General features: G+C 38.7%; 1 protein-coding gene across 7 annotated transcripts in view; it reads left to right on the top strand.

Annotated features, from left to right (window-relative positions):
- The first annotated feature begins 1,635 nt into the window (after positions 1–1,635).
- The window catches only part of ankhd1 (ankyrin repeat and KH domain containing 1), a 36,245-nt gene continuing 24,811 nt past the window's right edge, over positions 1,636–13,069 (top strand). For all 7 annotated transcript variants that reach the window (XM_084719464.1, XM_084719463.1, XM_084719462.1 and 4 more), the window contains exons 1-2: positions 1,636–2,089; positions 5,365–5,518. In XM_084719464.1, the coding sequence (XP_084575590.1) occupies positions 1,811–2,089; positions 5,365–5,518 (433 nt within the window). In that variant the 5' untranslated portion in view covers positions 1,636–1,810. The remainder of the gene's footprint in view (positions 2,090–5,364; positions 5,519–13,069) is intronic.

Genomic DNA, 13,069 nt, shown 5'->3' with positions numbered 1-13,069 from the left:
TATTTTTAAATAGTCTACTGGTTCCTGTGCTTTTATTTAAATTCCTAATACACATCAAATTGGTGAGAAATGTTGCACTTTTTACTGCACCACATTTGTCTAATGGCTTACTTTGCACTGAGTCAGAAAATACAATGCATTGATGTATATTAATCTATGCAAGAGTATAAAGTTTGACTTGACACTGCCAGGACCATCTGTATTAATAAAATAGTGCTTGGTCATTATTAATTAATCATTCATTTCATATTCTATGGTACATAGATGGTACATATGGTACAAACTAATACATATTTACTGTCACGTAAACAAAGTTTTCGAGTGCAGGAGTATTATTTAGAATGCAATATTGCCACTTATTACTCAAGTTAATTTAAGTTAGGTTTAAGGATCCAAATAAATCTTCCAATACATGTATGAATATAAAGCACACAGTGCTAAAGAAATAAGTTAGATGGTATGTGTATTACATTATACAGTAAAAAGCAGAAGACATCTTTTTGTGGTGTTATCTTGTGTTTTAAGTTTCTTTTTTTTTTTAAGGCATTTTCCATTTCCTCAGAGGAAACAGACACATTTACAATGAAACCTGACACTGTCTGAATACACAAACACAGAGGTTCAGCCAAAAAAGGTGTTCCAGTGAAATACAGCTTATGAGGTACAGACACTATTTCCTTATCCAATTACCTAAAAGGTAAAGGCATTCATTTGTTGAGTGAAGCAGTTTTTACTCAAGACCAATTGATGGTCTTGGTTCATTACAGACAGGTACCTGAAGTCAGTGGCAATTCTGCAAAGTTCAAACCAAACATTCACTGGGTCCAGGTAAAGAATTAAATGTCTGACTACTTATAAATTTCCATCAAAGAGTCATTTTAAAGCGTTTTAAAGCAGTATATATGTCTCCGTGGTTTTAAAATGAAGTTTTTGATTTTTGTGGGTGAAGTCACTGGTGAGACCAATGTGTGTTTTTCCCTCTATTACCAATCACCTGAATATATACAATAAGTTGAATTTTATCATGTGGCTGTGTGGTAATTATTTTCAGTAAAATATCTATGTACACATGTAAGCTGTTAATTTTAAATAAGAAATGTCATTGTAATAAAGTGGTCAACCTTTTTTTTTTCTTATTTTTTGCATGTTTTCATGTGTTTCTGTGTCTGTTTTGTCTCATATTATTAACCCTAAAATATTCTCTTAATTTCTTCTATTTTATAATCTTATTTTTTCACATTAATAAACATCAAAGTAATAAATTACAGTATATGTAATTTGTGAAGCTCGGTTCTATACTGATATTTACTATCATTTGAAATCACATCAAAAGACAGATAAAAATTTACCATTGGTACCAATATACTCTCACTGTAGTCCTTCAATTTATTTGCGGTTTCCCAATAAGAGTTTACATGAACTAGTAAAGCTAGCTACCAGTTAAGTTGGCCTACCATGTCATGTCTTGACGTTCGTTCTACAGCCTCGTGATATTGGTAAACCTAACATGACGTTGCGGTCTCGCGTTTGACAAGCATTAACTCTGACCAATAGAAAACAGAGCTTTTTCCAGCCGAACCAATAGAATTCTCAGGATTCCCTCCAGAGGCGGTCTTTCTGAGAAACAGTGCGTATCGGGTTAGGTTGTTAGAAAGTTAATGGCTGGGGGAAAGAGATCCTCCTCAACCCTCGCTTCGGGAGAGTTTCTGGATTCCCTGAAGTAAAACACGCAAATATCGTAAAAGACAGAGCCTGGACGGACATTTAAGTCAACAACTAGCTCGTTAACACACGTATCGTGAACATAAGTATGCAGGATGCAGTAGCCGGGACGGCAATGCTGACGGACGGCTTCGAGGACGAGATTGACTCGGTGACTCCTCGCTCCCCAGTGGCAGGGATGGGGGTAGGAGCGACACCAGGAGGAGTCGGACTAGGGGGCATTGGGATTGGTGTAGGTGGAAAGAAAGTACGTTTATACGGCGAACCAGGCGGGCCTGCTGCAGAAAGACTGGATTTCAAACTAGCGGCCGCGGCCGTCCTCTCCTCGGGTCCAGGATCCGGCAGCGACGAAGACGAGGTTTCAGAGGTAGCTACGCTAAGCTAAGCTAGTTAGCTAAGCCTAACTAGAGAGCTAGGCAACATTCCTCTCTTAGCGCTAGCTGGCTGCTAGCTAGCGAGTTAGCTCGCAGTTGGCAACCACCCCCTCCCAGGCCGCTGAAATTACGTAAAATAAACCAGCACATGAATCGAATAACACCTCCTGCCAGGTCAGATGCTTATGAAGTGTTGTGATGGCGATAATGTTGGGTGAGACACAAGCAGTTGTTCACGCTAAGCGGCTGAAATGTTTTATTTATGCAGCGCAGGCTGTGACCACGGCCTAGTTCGGGTGGAAGCGAAGACGGCCTCGTTCGGTGCTGTCGTCTCGCAACACCCATCACAAGTTTGCAGCTCTTCCAACAGCTTTCCAGCCACAGCAAATGGAAGATGCCCGTAAACCCACGGACGTACACGGCCATCTAACTATCTGCCATTTCGTAGTTGTGGTGCAATTACGTCACTTTTCCAAATCATGTAAATTAACTCCGATGGTCCCTCGGCCAACTTTTCGATACGTTTAGATTTTGCCTTTCCTCACAGAACTGCTCGAATTTTCGATAGTTGGTGTTGACAAATAAACCAGTTGGGTTGTTTTTCATCCTCCATCTCTGTCGGTCAGAGAGCCACCAGCACTGTGTCAACTTGATTTGCGCTGTCACAATTGAGTTCATGTTGAAAGATGTCCAACTTTCCATGTGCTGGCCTGGCAGTCACACACGGGGACAGGTGTGATGGCATCTCCACCTCAGCTAAACATACTGGAGACATGTTTTATATTAGGTCAGATCGCTGCCTAGATTAAACAAAATATTTGTCTCCACAGCACAAATTTGATATGCCCTCCTACATGACAATATGACAGAGCCAGCTCTTAGGGGATTTTTACAAAATAATGTAAAGGTTAATAATAGTCAGTCTCGCCAAATGCCATGTCATAACCAAACAATTTTTACTGCATGTAATGTTTAATGTGAGCTGTCATTCTGAAGCTATTAAGACTTCTCAGCAATACTATTGTCATGTAATTGAGTTTAACATATCGTATGACTGCAGCAGACACAGGAATGATACCTGTCAGACTGCTAGATGGCAAATACATGATTTGCACAAATCTGTCAAAGCTCTTAGGTTAATGTCATTTCCATAGTAACATAATATTCATTGTCATCTAAAAGGTGATGCAGTATTTACTGACAGAAACACTATCATCAAGGCGGCATGGGTGTGGAGGGAATTGCCACTGCTGAGCAATGCACATTACCTGTTGAACTGTCTCTGTTATACTTCACTAATATGTGACCAAAGGGCTTTTGTCTGAAACACTGCATGACAGTTAGACAAGTGGGGATGTTGTCAGCTGTCTGATACTAGTGTCAATATAGCCTAGCCATTTATGTCTGAGCATCAGCTGTGTAGCAGCAGCAGCAGGAGAGAATATCAAGTTTGACAATTACATCTCAGGCAGTTTAATTGAATCAAATTGCAAATGTATGGCCTCCGTGTCGTGTTTCATCACTCTCTCAGCCCACTATATAAGCCTGAAAGGGCGCGTTTGTTGTGGTGTTTTACTCCAGTGAAGAACTCGCTGCTCTGGGCTGTAGCTAAAATCTGAGCCCCAGGATTAAGCAGATGCCATTCTAGGCCTTTCCAGCTCTCTGGATACCAACACTCTGGGAACTGTAGTTCATTAATAGTGAAGACTGATGTCCATTGTTGATTATAAAGGCCCCGGTGGAACTACATCCCCCATGGGTTGTTTTGCTCTGCGTTCCTATCGTATAGCTGAATTCCTCTACATTGCTGAATGCTGACTCTCTCCCAACATTTGCTCTCTAAGCCAGGCCCTGAAAGCCTGCTGCAGTGTATGGATGGACACAGAGAGAGATTGGGTCTTTATCAGTTTTTTGTCAAAGGTTGTTTTGCACACTGTTGATTGACAATAATATGTGATTTATTCTAAATGTTATCATTATTTTAAAAACTCACCTTCAAGGTAGGCTGTTTATCTGTCACATTTGTCATTCTCCATAGAGCTTATGTATATACCTGACCTACTATACAGGATGAATGATTGACCTGAAAATGTGTCATGATAGTACAATGTTTGGTCCACTTTAGTTACATGCATGGAATTGTGTCAGTCAGTTATTAGTGTATGTAATATATATGTTTTTTTTTTCCTCACTAACACTGTAAATAAGGGTCAGAACATACAGCCAGTCATATGCCTCTCTAGATAAAAAACATAAAACATTTTTAGCAAACCAGAATATGTACCAAAATATGTAATGAGTTATTTCCACAACTACCTGTGGAACAGCAAGGAAGTTACCCTGAAGATACAATGTGCAGTTTAAATATTCACAAGTCCCATCTCTAAAATTTGAAATACAGGAATTGGACCAGCTGTTACTCTGAAACTGACAAAATATAAACAAGTTAGATTAAAATTTTATTTTCAGATGGTGTGTGTGTGTTTATATTAACATTAGCATTTCTGATGTGTTTATATTGTTTACATCAGTAATAATGTTTATATGTAGAGGAGTAAAACAGGCCTCCATTTTTTAATTGTAATCAGATGAAAAACATGTAATTATTTTTCACTTTGAAGTTGTACACTTCAGTAACATGTGAGTACAGCTGTAATTTATATGTTGAAAATATTGCTTGACATTTAAAACATTAATTGACACGGCATCTACACCTACAAGTAAATAATACCATGTTTGTTTTGGTTGTTTTCATTATGTTGACTCACTAGAGGATATTTGGAATAATAAAATGTTTGTAATACAGACTAATACATGATAGCCAACAGGGCCAAAGCTCAGGTATGAGACTGTGGTGCTGTACTTGGGCAGCTGACTCTCAGCTGAATCTCTCCATGTGTGCAGGGGTTTTAATTCCTGGCCATAGCACTTCCTGTGCTTTGACTCTCTTATCCCTGTGCTCCTTCTTGTTTTCCCTCTGTTGAAAGAAACTGTAAATAAACAAGGGTAGCACACCTGGTCTTTTTATAGGTGGTGTGTTTGCATGTATTGGGCTACCGCTGGAAATGTGGTATTAAAGTATTTATCATGTATTAAGTAACATAATACAAATGTTGTCACTCATTCTCACAAGTTATTATGTTTGTGCTATTTGACGAATACTGGTTAAGGTTCATGAGAACCATACAGTTGTTGATTAGAAACTAATATGAAAACAGATGTCAAAGGGCTAATTGTTCTTTTTCTCTCCTCTCTGTGCCTCTCTCAGGTGGAGTCATTCATTTTGGACCAGGAGGACCTGGATAACCCCATCATGAAGACAGCGTCAGAGTTGCTTTTGTCCAGCGCCACAGACGGAGTAGATTTGAGGACTGTTGATCCAGAGACACAGGCCCGACTTGAAGCTCTACTGGAAGCTGCAGGTATGACTGCCTTGTCTGAACTTAATTCAGCTTAAGACTTGACAGATGTTCATTTGTAGTTGACCAGTGCCTCATTGGCCACACCTATTTTGCTCTAACCAGTTTTAATCTGTACTTCAACAAATGGTAACTATGAATAAGTAAAACCATGTCTTTCTTCCTCAGCTTTCATCCGCATCCCTTTCAAATCCATACATAAAGTTGAGGTCTTAATTTGTATAAGACTAAAGGCTAAAAGGCTAAGGCTAAAAATGGCAATAAAGAGAACCTGCCGGTTCTGCAAGTGTCATATCAGCACATAGTTTGAAAGTGATTTGGGTAAATTAGTTTGATTAGAACTTGTAATCTAGGTGTAAGAAGGTCTGTGTAGATTAATTCATTAGGGCTGGGTGTCCTGGCCTCGTTTGGGCTTATGAACATTACCAGGCAGATTAACGCTGCAACGCGCTTGAGCCTCCACAGCATGCAGAGAGCCCGTGTTGAACGGCTAATGGCTAATCTCATTCTCTTCCCCTTTCTCCCTGACTAGTGGGAACAGAATAGGTGGCAACTTGCATTCATCCACAACATACATCTGTTTGCTTAACCTCTGTTTCAGCTTGCATAATAATACCTTGAATGTGTTCTTGTATTGATTTGTGAGGTCCCCTTTAATGTTTTTGTGTAGTATTAGCAGAGAGAGGAAAGTGGGTTGTTGATGGTCGTGGCAGGGAGATTTGGACAGCCTACCTTCATGCCCTGTATGAACAAAGTAGCCAAATACGTGTCAAGACCATCATCAGGGAATATGCCAAGCATATGGCTATGTTTATTGATTGTAGAGTTGAGGCAGTTGTTTATTGTGAAAGATTTGTAACCCCAATATGTTTAATATTGTGACTTTTCTGAGCTTATTTTTATGTTTTCAATACATATTATAGACCCCTTAAATTGGGGGACTGTGTGTAAAGGGCTACAGTTCCCCTTGCTAATCTGATGTGGGTGTAAACACCTTAAAATTAAGCTGAATTATAGCACTTTAACCTTATACTAAATATGTCATTGTTTCATTTCCAATCCATTGTGCTGGTGTACAGAGCCAAAATAACAAAAATATGACATTTTCTTGCTCCGGTTGCTTAACTTAAGCATTTTTGTCTTGTGGGGGATGAAGAGAGAATGTCCAAACCTTCTAGGACAAAAGTTGCCTGACATTCTTCTCTTCACAGTTCTGTAGCAGGTCATTGTCCAAAATATTACAGGAAACCACAGATATTTTTCTAAATTTAAGTGGCTCTTTTTAGTTTTAATCAAGGCCCAGTTGCACACTGTACAGCTGTGAATATTGTGATCTGGTTAAAAACCTCTATTTGTGTTTGGATAGGGATTTTCTGTTTCATTTATCAAGTGCATGTGTTTGTAAAGAGACTAATGCCCAGCACACCTAAATACAACAAATGCAAAATGTAAGACAAGTCGTACATGGATTAACAAAAGTTACTGATACTGATAACTATATGTGGTTGACCTTGTGCTAATGTCTTCTGTTCTCTTGTTAATAAAACTGAAAAAAAGGCAGTAGAGTGTGCAAAAACACAAGTAAAACCTAGTTAACATGGACAGAAAAAAGAATCTGAAAAGGTACAAAACAATCTTAGAAGATAGCAGAAACATTCCTCATAGCATAGTTTATTCCATACACTCATTGTCTTTATTAGGTACACCTGTACAATCTATCATACAGCTGCACCATGAATTTTACCTTTACGAAGTTTACAATGTCAAGTTCTTGTTGACGTCAAAGCTGTGACTTCAATTATGTTTGTTACTTTGTATTATTGACATATACTGATGGCTGTAAGGTGACGTTGTATTGCACTTTCTATTATTATATTGGGAGGTGGTTCAAATTTTTTGTCCTTCCTGTTTACATGTTGGAAAGGGGCAGGATATTAAACACACCTCAATATAATCTGGACTGCATTATACTGGAAGGTGTTTCTACAACACCACCAGTAACTATGACCTCAGTGCTAAAACATAGAATTGAATTAAAGGGTGACTCCATCTGAATATGTTTCTGGGTTTTTCAAATGTAAATGCCCAGTCAGTCCTAAGCAAAAAGCAGTGAAGTAAGTTAGAGTGCTGATGCACTTCCCTCCTCTTGCATCAGTGTTATCATGCAGAAATGTAAGTGAGGTCACGTGGGAAAAAGTTTGTAGAAGAGCTTGAGGAAAATAGCATTTTGATTCTAAAAGCTAGATACTTAAACCAGAATCTGATTGTTAATTTGAATATATAAGGACGATGGCTTAAATTTAGACACATATATGGTCTATAAAGTACTTGTCGATTTGCGTTTTTAGACTAACATGTTCTGTTTAGAATAATTGTTGAGTCTGAAAGCTATGAAAAGATTTTTTCAGAAGGCTGAATACACAGATGTCCGTGTTGCCGGATTTAATTTTTTTTACAAACCAGTGGTCATATTGCTTTCTGCAACGATTCGCTAGGTGTGCATAGGTGTGACAGTGGGCTTTTCCCTGGCAAGTTCTTTTCTCTGTAATAATCTACTCCTACCTCCATCACAGTTTGTTCCCTGCCAAACTCAAACATTTTCTTCTGTATTGCCAGCGATGCTGAGCAGTGTGTTTTTGAAAAAGAGATGAGAAAAGTGACAGAAATCGGCATCATGTTCTGAAAAACTAGAACACTTATATGCTGATAGGCAGCTTCTCTCTACCTCAAGCCTTGAAGACCTTTTCATATTGCTGTTAAGTAACTACCCTGAAAACCGCCTACCTGCAAGAGGCAAAAGTGTTTTAAAAAGCGACTGCTGCCGCTGAGGTCCAGGGCTGAGATGACAGGCGCGTGCTTTGGTAAGTGTCATAGCGTTGATACAACCACCACCACCCAAAGCTTCACAACACGTATACTAGGTTGGTAGAAATTAAATATTGTCCCAGGCTCAGCTTTTCTTTTGGTTGTCCTTGTATATGGCCAGAGCAGTGTTATACAGCTCGAGGTATTCAGACACCAACATGAGCCACCAGCTGATCAGTAATGCCTACTATTTCCCTGATGCCCGCCCCCTCTGCTTGATTGGCCAAAGCCAGGTGGCAACCACCAGAAGTTCAGCATGGTGATCACTGAGCGGCAGAGCAAAATGTGTGAGCATTCACATGAGTCATTGAAATGACTGGAGGCAGCGAGTTATCGCGCAGTGGTGTGAAAAAGCCTCTACTTGTAACCCACTAACATACAAACACACGATAATGACCAAATTCTTGCCCCTTCGTTAAAAACATATAAATCAAGCATTCGCATTTAAATGCACCCTGTGGAGACCTTGACCACCAGCAGTTTTGTAGAGCAATGTTGTGATGCACATGTCCATAGACCCTTTTACCATTTGTAAACAATGAGCAAACTGCACATGTAGTTTGACAATGGAAATATGGTGGGCCACAACAGCTTGTCAATGGGTGCAGCAAACACGAGCAGTTTTGATCGCATCCTCAGTTCAGTCAACATGTTTAATATCTTGCAGCCATAGACACCGTCTTTTGCTCTGAAACTGTTGTGATCCTGATTCTGTACAACTTTAGTTGACCAGTGGAATATCGGTCCTGACATATCTTGTACTTAATAACCAGACATTTTAGTAATTTTGGTGCTGATAAAATGTTTAATTCAACATTTGCAGCTTGATAATTTGTCTAGATGACTTGGGGAGACTGCTGCTTCTGTTGCATGTGCAGCTTTTTGATGATGTCGGCTGTAAAAGGGTCTATAAATTGTTGGTATATAGTCTATCTAGTGTATCAGTGCAGGCACAGAGGACACAGGTACATGCCATTAGAATGGGGGCAACATGATGCACATTTCTGCTGACTGCAGAAAAACAACAAAACATATAAACAATTGTTGGCTGTGCCACAAAAGGTAGTAATGCACATGTAAAGGAGGAGAACAAGGCTGTCAGCATCTGTAACAATGCAGGTTTGAAAACACAAAAAAATAAATTTAATTTTTGAAAACATGAAGAAATACATTTGACATGTTTATAAGGCGTTAAGGATTCAAGCAGTGCACTTGGTGCACTTTCGAGTATCACTGAACCTAAATCCCCACACTGTTTGCAGTAATTATGCCTCAGAAGAGCTAAAACCCTCACAATTTTTGTGTGGGAATCCCTTGTTGGTCTATGTTGGGAAATGAAATCATGTGGGCATGCTGTCATGATACTGTCATGATGCAGACACTTGTAGAAAGGTTACAGTGTCAGCCAGAGCTTAAAAAGATTTAATTCCTACCTTTTGTTACACATTGGCAGTCACAGGTGGCTCCTCTGTCAAACCATAATTTTGCACACTAATCAAACTTGTACAAACTCTACTATTCTCAGCTTTTAAATGTCTCTTCTCGGGCTACAGTAACCAGACACTATGCAACAGAAACACTAGAATTTACAGTGCAGGGTAGGTTTATTTATATAAGACCTAGCAAACTCAGGCACTTAAAAATACTGTTCTTGATTGGATATGAATGCATTAAGCAACATCTGTTGAATTTGTTTTATTTTCCTTAAAGTTGTCATTTTACAACTAAAAGAATAAAATCAATATAAACAAAATTCATTTTTATTGCATTTAACCTTAATTTAGTTAGTTGAAATGTTAGTATAAATGTTAGACAAAAGCAGACATAGAGCAGTCAAGCATACAAAAGATATTAGAGGTTCGGGGCAGTAATGGTCCAGTAATAAATGGCCCCAAAGGTAATTAATAAACCAAAAGTCAAGTGGACCAAAATAGTAAATCAGAATGTGAGTTCTCATGCTAATAAATGCACATGTAGTACAGCTCTGGCAAACATTTTTAAGATCTGTAAGTTCTGAACTGTGGTTGATCTGTCAAACCTATACAACTGCAAAAGTGTGGCCAAGACATTATCTGTTTGTTGGCATTCATCAGTTCATTTCTGCAGTAAAAATAGAGAGGCATTTCTCATCTTAAATAAGGAGGTGTGTTTTCTTCACTGGCCACAAAACACAATGTAAACAGGGCTTGTGGACTTATTCTTGTATCCCTGTGCACATTGTACATCTGTGTTAAAAGTAACTCTACTGATTATAAGAAACACCAGAAACTGTATCAAACTGTAACTCATTAGCCAGTGCTCGTGTTGCTACATCTTACGAAGACTGCAACAAGTTCTCCCTGAAATGTTAGAGAGCATTGAGACACTTAAACTGGAAAAAAACTTGACATTGCAGGCCACCAGTTATACAGTTATATGACCCTTCTCCTACAGGAAACCACCTTAGTCAAGTGCTGCCCTACTTGTCTCCTATTTTAGAACCTGTCAGATGTATGTATTGAAAGTTTTATCTCAGACAAAAAAGTATTGATACTAGAGTAATCATAACTAGTGGTTGACTGATGTGTGTTTTTCAGTTGCCAATGCTGATATTCTGAGAGTAGGGTGGTTGATAACAGGTACATGATACATGGTTATCTTAGCCTGTAACATGCCATGGCATTATTGTATACATTATAACATGGTATATATTTTCTTGATGTATAGAGTTTGGAATAATAGTCTTTAAATGTGTTATTTATTTCTTGTTGGTCTGTCGTAACTTTGCCCCCTTGAGTAGTCACACCATTGATAACTTGTTTTGCTCTGGCCCCTTTAACATGGTATATATTTAACACTAGCCATAGGTGTTTTTAGATGAGATTTGCAGTCATTTAGGATGGGAGAAATGTGGTAATATTTAGAAACATTTATGGTGACTTAGCAAATGTAGGCAAATGTTTACAGCAGGATGTACAGGGCTTGAAACTAACTTTTTCATAACGTAAAAACTCACAAGGCTCTAACATTGTTCCACAGCAGATACTGTACACTGATGGGGCTGCCTGCAGACGTGTCTGTGGACATTTGTTTGTTTATCTGTCTCGTCAGCACAGACATTTGCCAGTTATCTCAGAATGTTAGATAATCAGCCAACCGACTGATTGATCTATCATATCATAACCCAATTTTACGGATGAAAATCACTTCAGTTTTTGCAGAATGCATCTGATGCAGTCTGATTCAAATGTGACCCATGTGAAGAAAACTGCTGCCATAATCTAGTTGTTTATGTTAATTTTGCTAGAATCAAGGATTCATGATATGGATTTTTTCACATGATACAGGATTGAGCTACTCACGGCTGAAGATGACCAAGATTTACCACATTTTTGTGTTTTAAAAAAGAAGTTCTTATAAAATGTAGTTTATGCACTTCTGATGGTAAAAAGGCACATTTATAATAAGCAGAAAACTTCACAAATACTGTAGCTCATATTGAGCATTTTGCCTAAGAATTCAGATTAAATGCTTTGATAATCTGTCAAATCAGATATTAGTATAACTAATATTTATTGACCAATATACTCTGGTACTGATAAGCAGATTTATAACTGTATAGACCAACATAATTTTTTCATCCCTGATGTTTATCATGCATCCCTAGCTAGAAGATATGTGTAAACGTCTTTGTATCAGTGCTGCCAGGTTGTGTGAATGCCAGTTGCATGTTCTGAACAAGCATTTGGTATATACACCTGCCCTCACACTTTATTTTAGTGCTAGATAGAAGATCATGTTGTCTGTGTAAACATGTCAGAGTTTGGGGGGAGAGGTGCAGGAACAGGTGCTTATGGGTAAACACACTTACCATCCCTTTCATCTTGGATTTGGACTTGATTCCCTGGGTCCAGACACCTCTGTGCTGTGCTGTAGTAGCCCAGGGCAGGTCTCACCCAGGGAGCAAGGACACTTCATGTGGCCATTTTTAAAAAGCTGGAACCAGCAACCATCAAAGCCTGGTGCTGGTATGCCATGAGGAATTTGATTTTAAAAAGTGCAAGTCATCTTTATTCCTGGCTAATGAGCCATTGGCTAGACCAGACAGTTAGTTCATAGATTGACAAGCCGATTCGTTAATGTTGAAGTAACAGATGGCAACTGTTTTTGTTCAGAAATTCAATGAGGTTTAGTCTTGAATTGCTCGCAATTTTGCGTTGGCTGTTCTCAAACAAACACTGGCGGAAATTTTAATTAGCGACTTGGATAAAAATGTTTATTCAGATTGCATAGTGTGTTGGTGGTACAGTGGGTGTAGGCAGCCCAGTGGCTAGCCAGTAACTTGTCTCAGTTGAAACAAAAATATCTGCTAGTACTCACTCAAGTCACAGCCTTGACCTAGTAAGAGCTCAATGTCCATTTTGTGCACCTAAGAAAGAGTTACATGTAAACAAGCAAAGTTGTTTTTATTTAAAGTGTGATTCACAGCTGTAGAAATGATTTTTGTTTTGGAAATTTACAAACTCTTTCATAAAAAGTTTAGAAAAAATGATCACCACTAACTGGTTTCTTTGTTTTCATCCAAGTTACAATATTTACAGTGCGTTTAACCCAGATGTATGTAGAGTCTGTTTAGGTTCAGTGAACTACTCCTGTTCTCTGAGATAAACACAATACAGTAAAACATTAATGATCAACTTCCCCAACCTC

This window comes from Lutjanus erythropterus, chromosome 5, assembly GCF_056507025.1.
Source record: "Lutjanus erythropterus isolate fLutEry1 chromosome 5, fLutEry1.hap2, whole genome shotgun sequence".
In the NCBI taxonomy this organism is placed as follows: domain Eukaryota; kingdom Metazoa; phylum Chordata; class Actinopteri; order Lutjaniformes; family Lutjanidae; genus Lutjanus; species Lutjanus erythropterus.
Note: the sequence above shows the minus strand (reverse complement) of the source record. Positions and strands in the feature narration are given on the sequence as shown.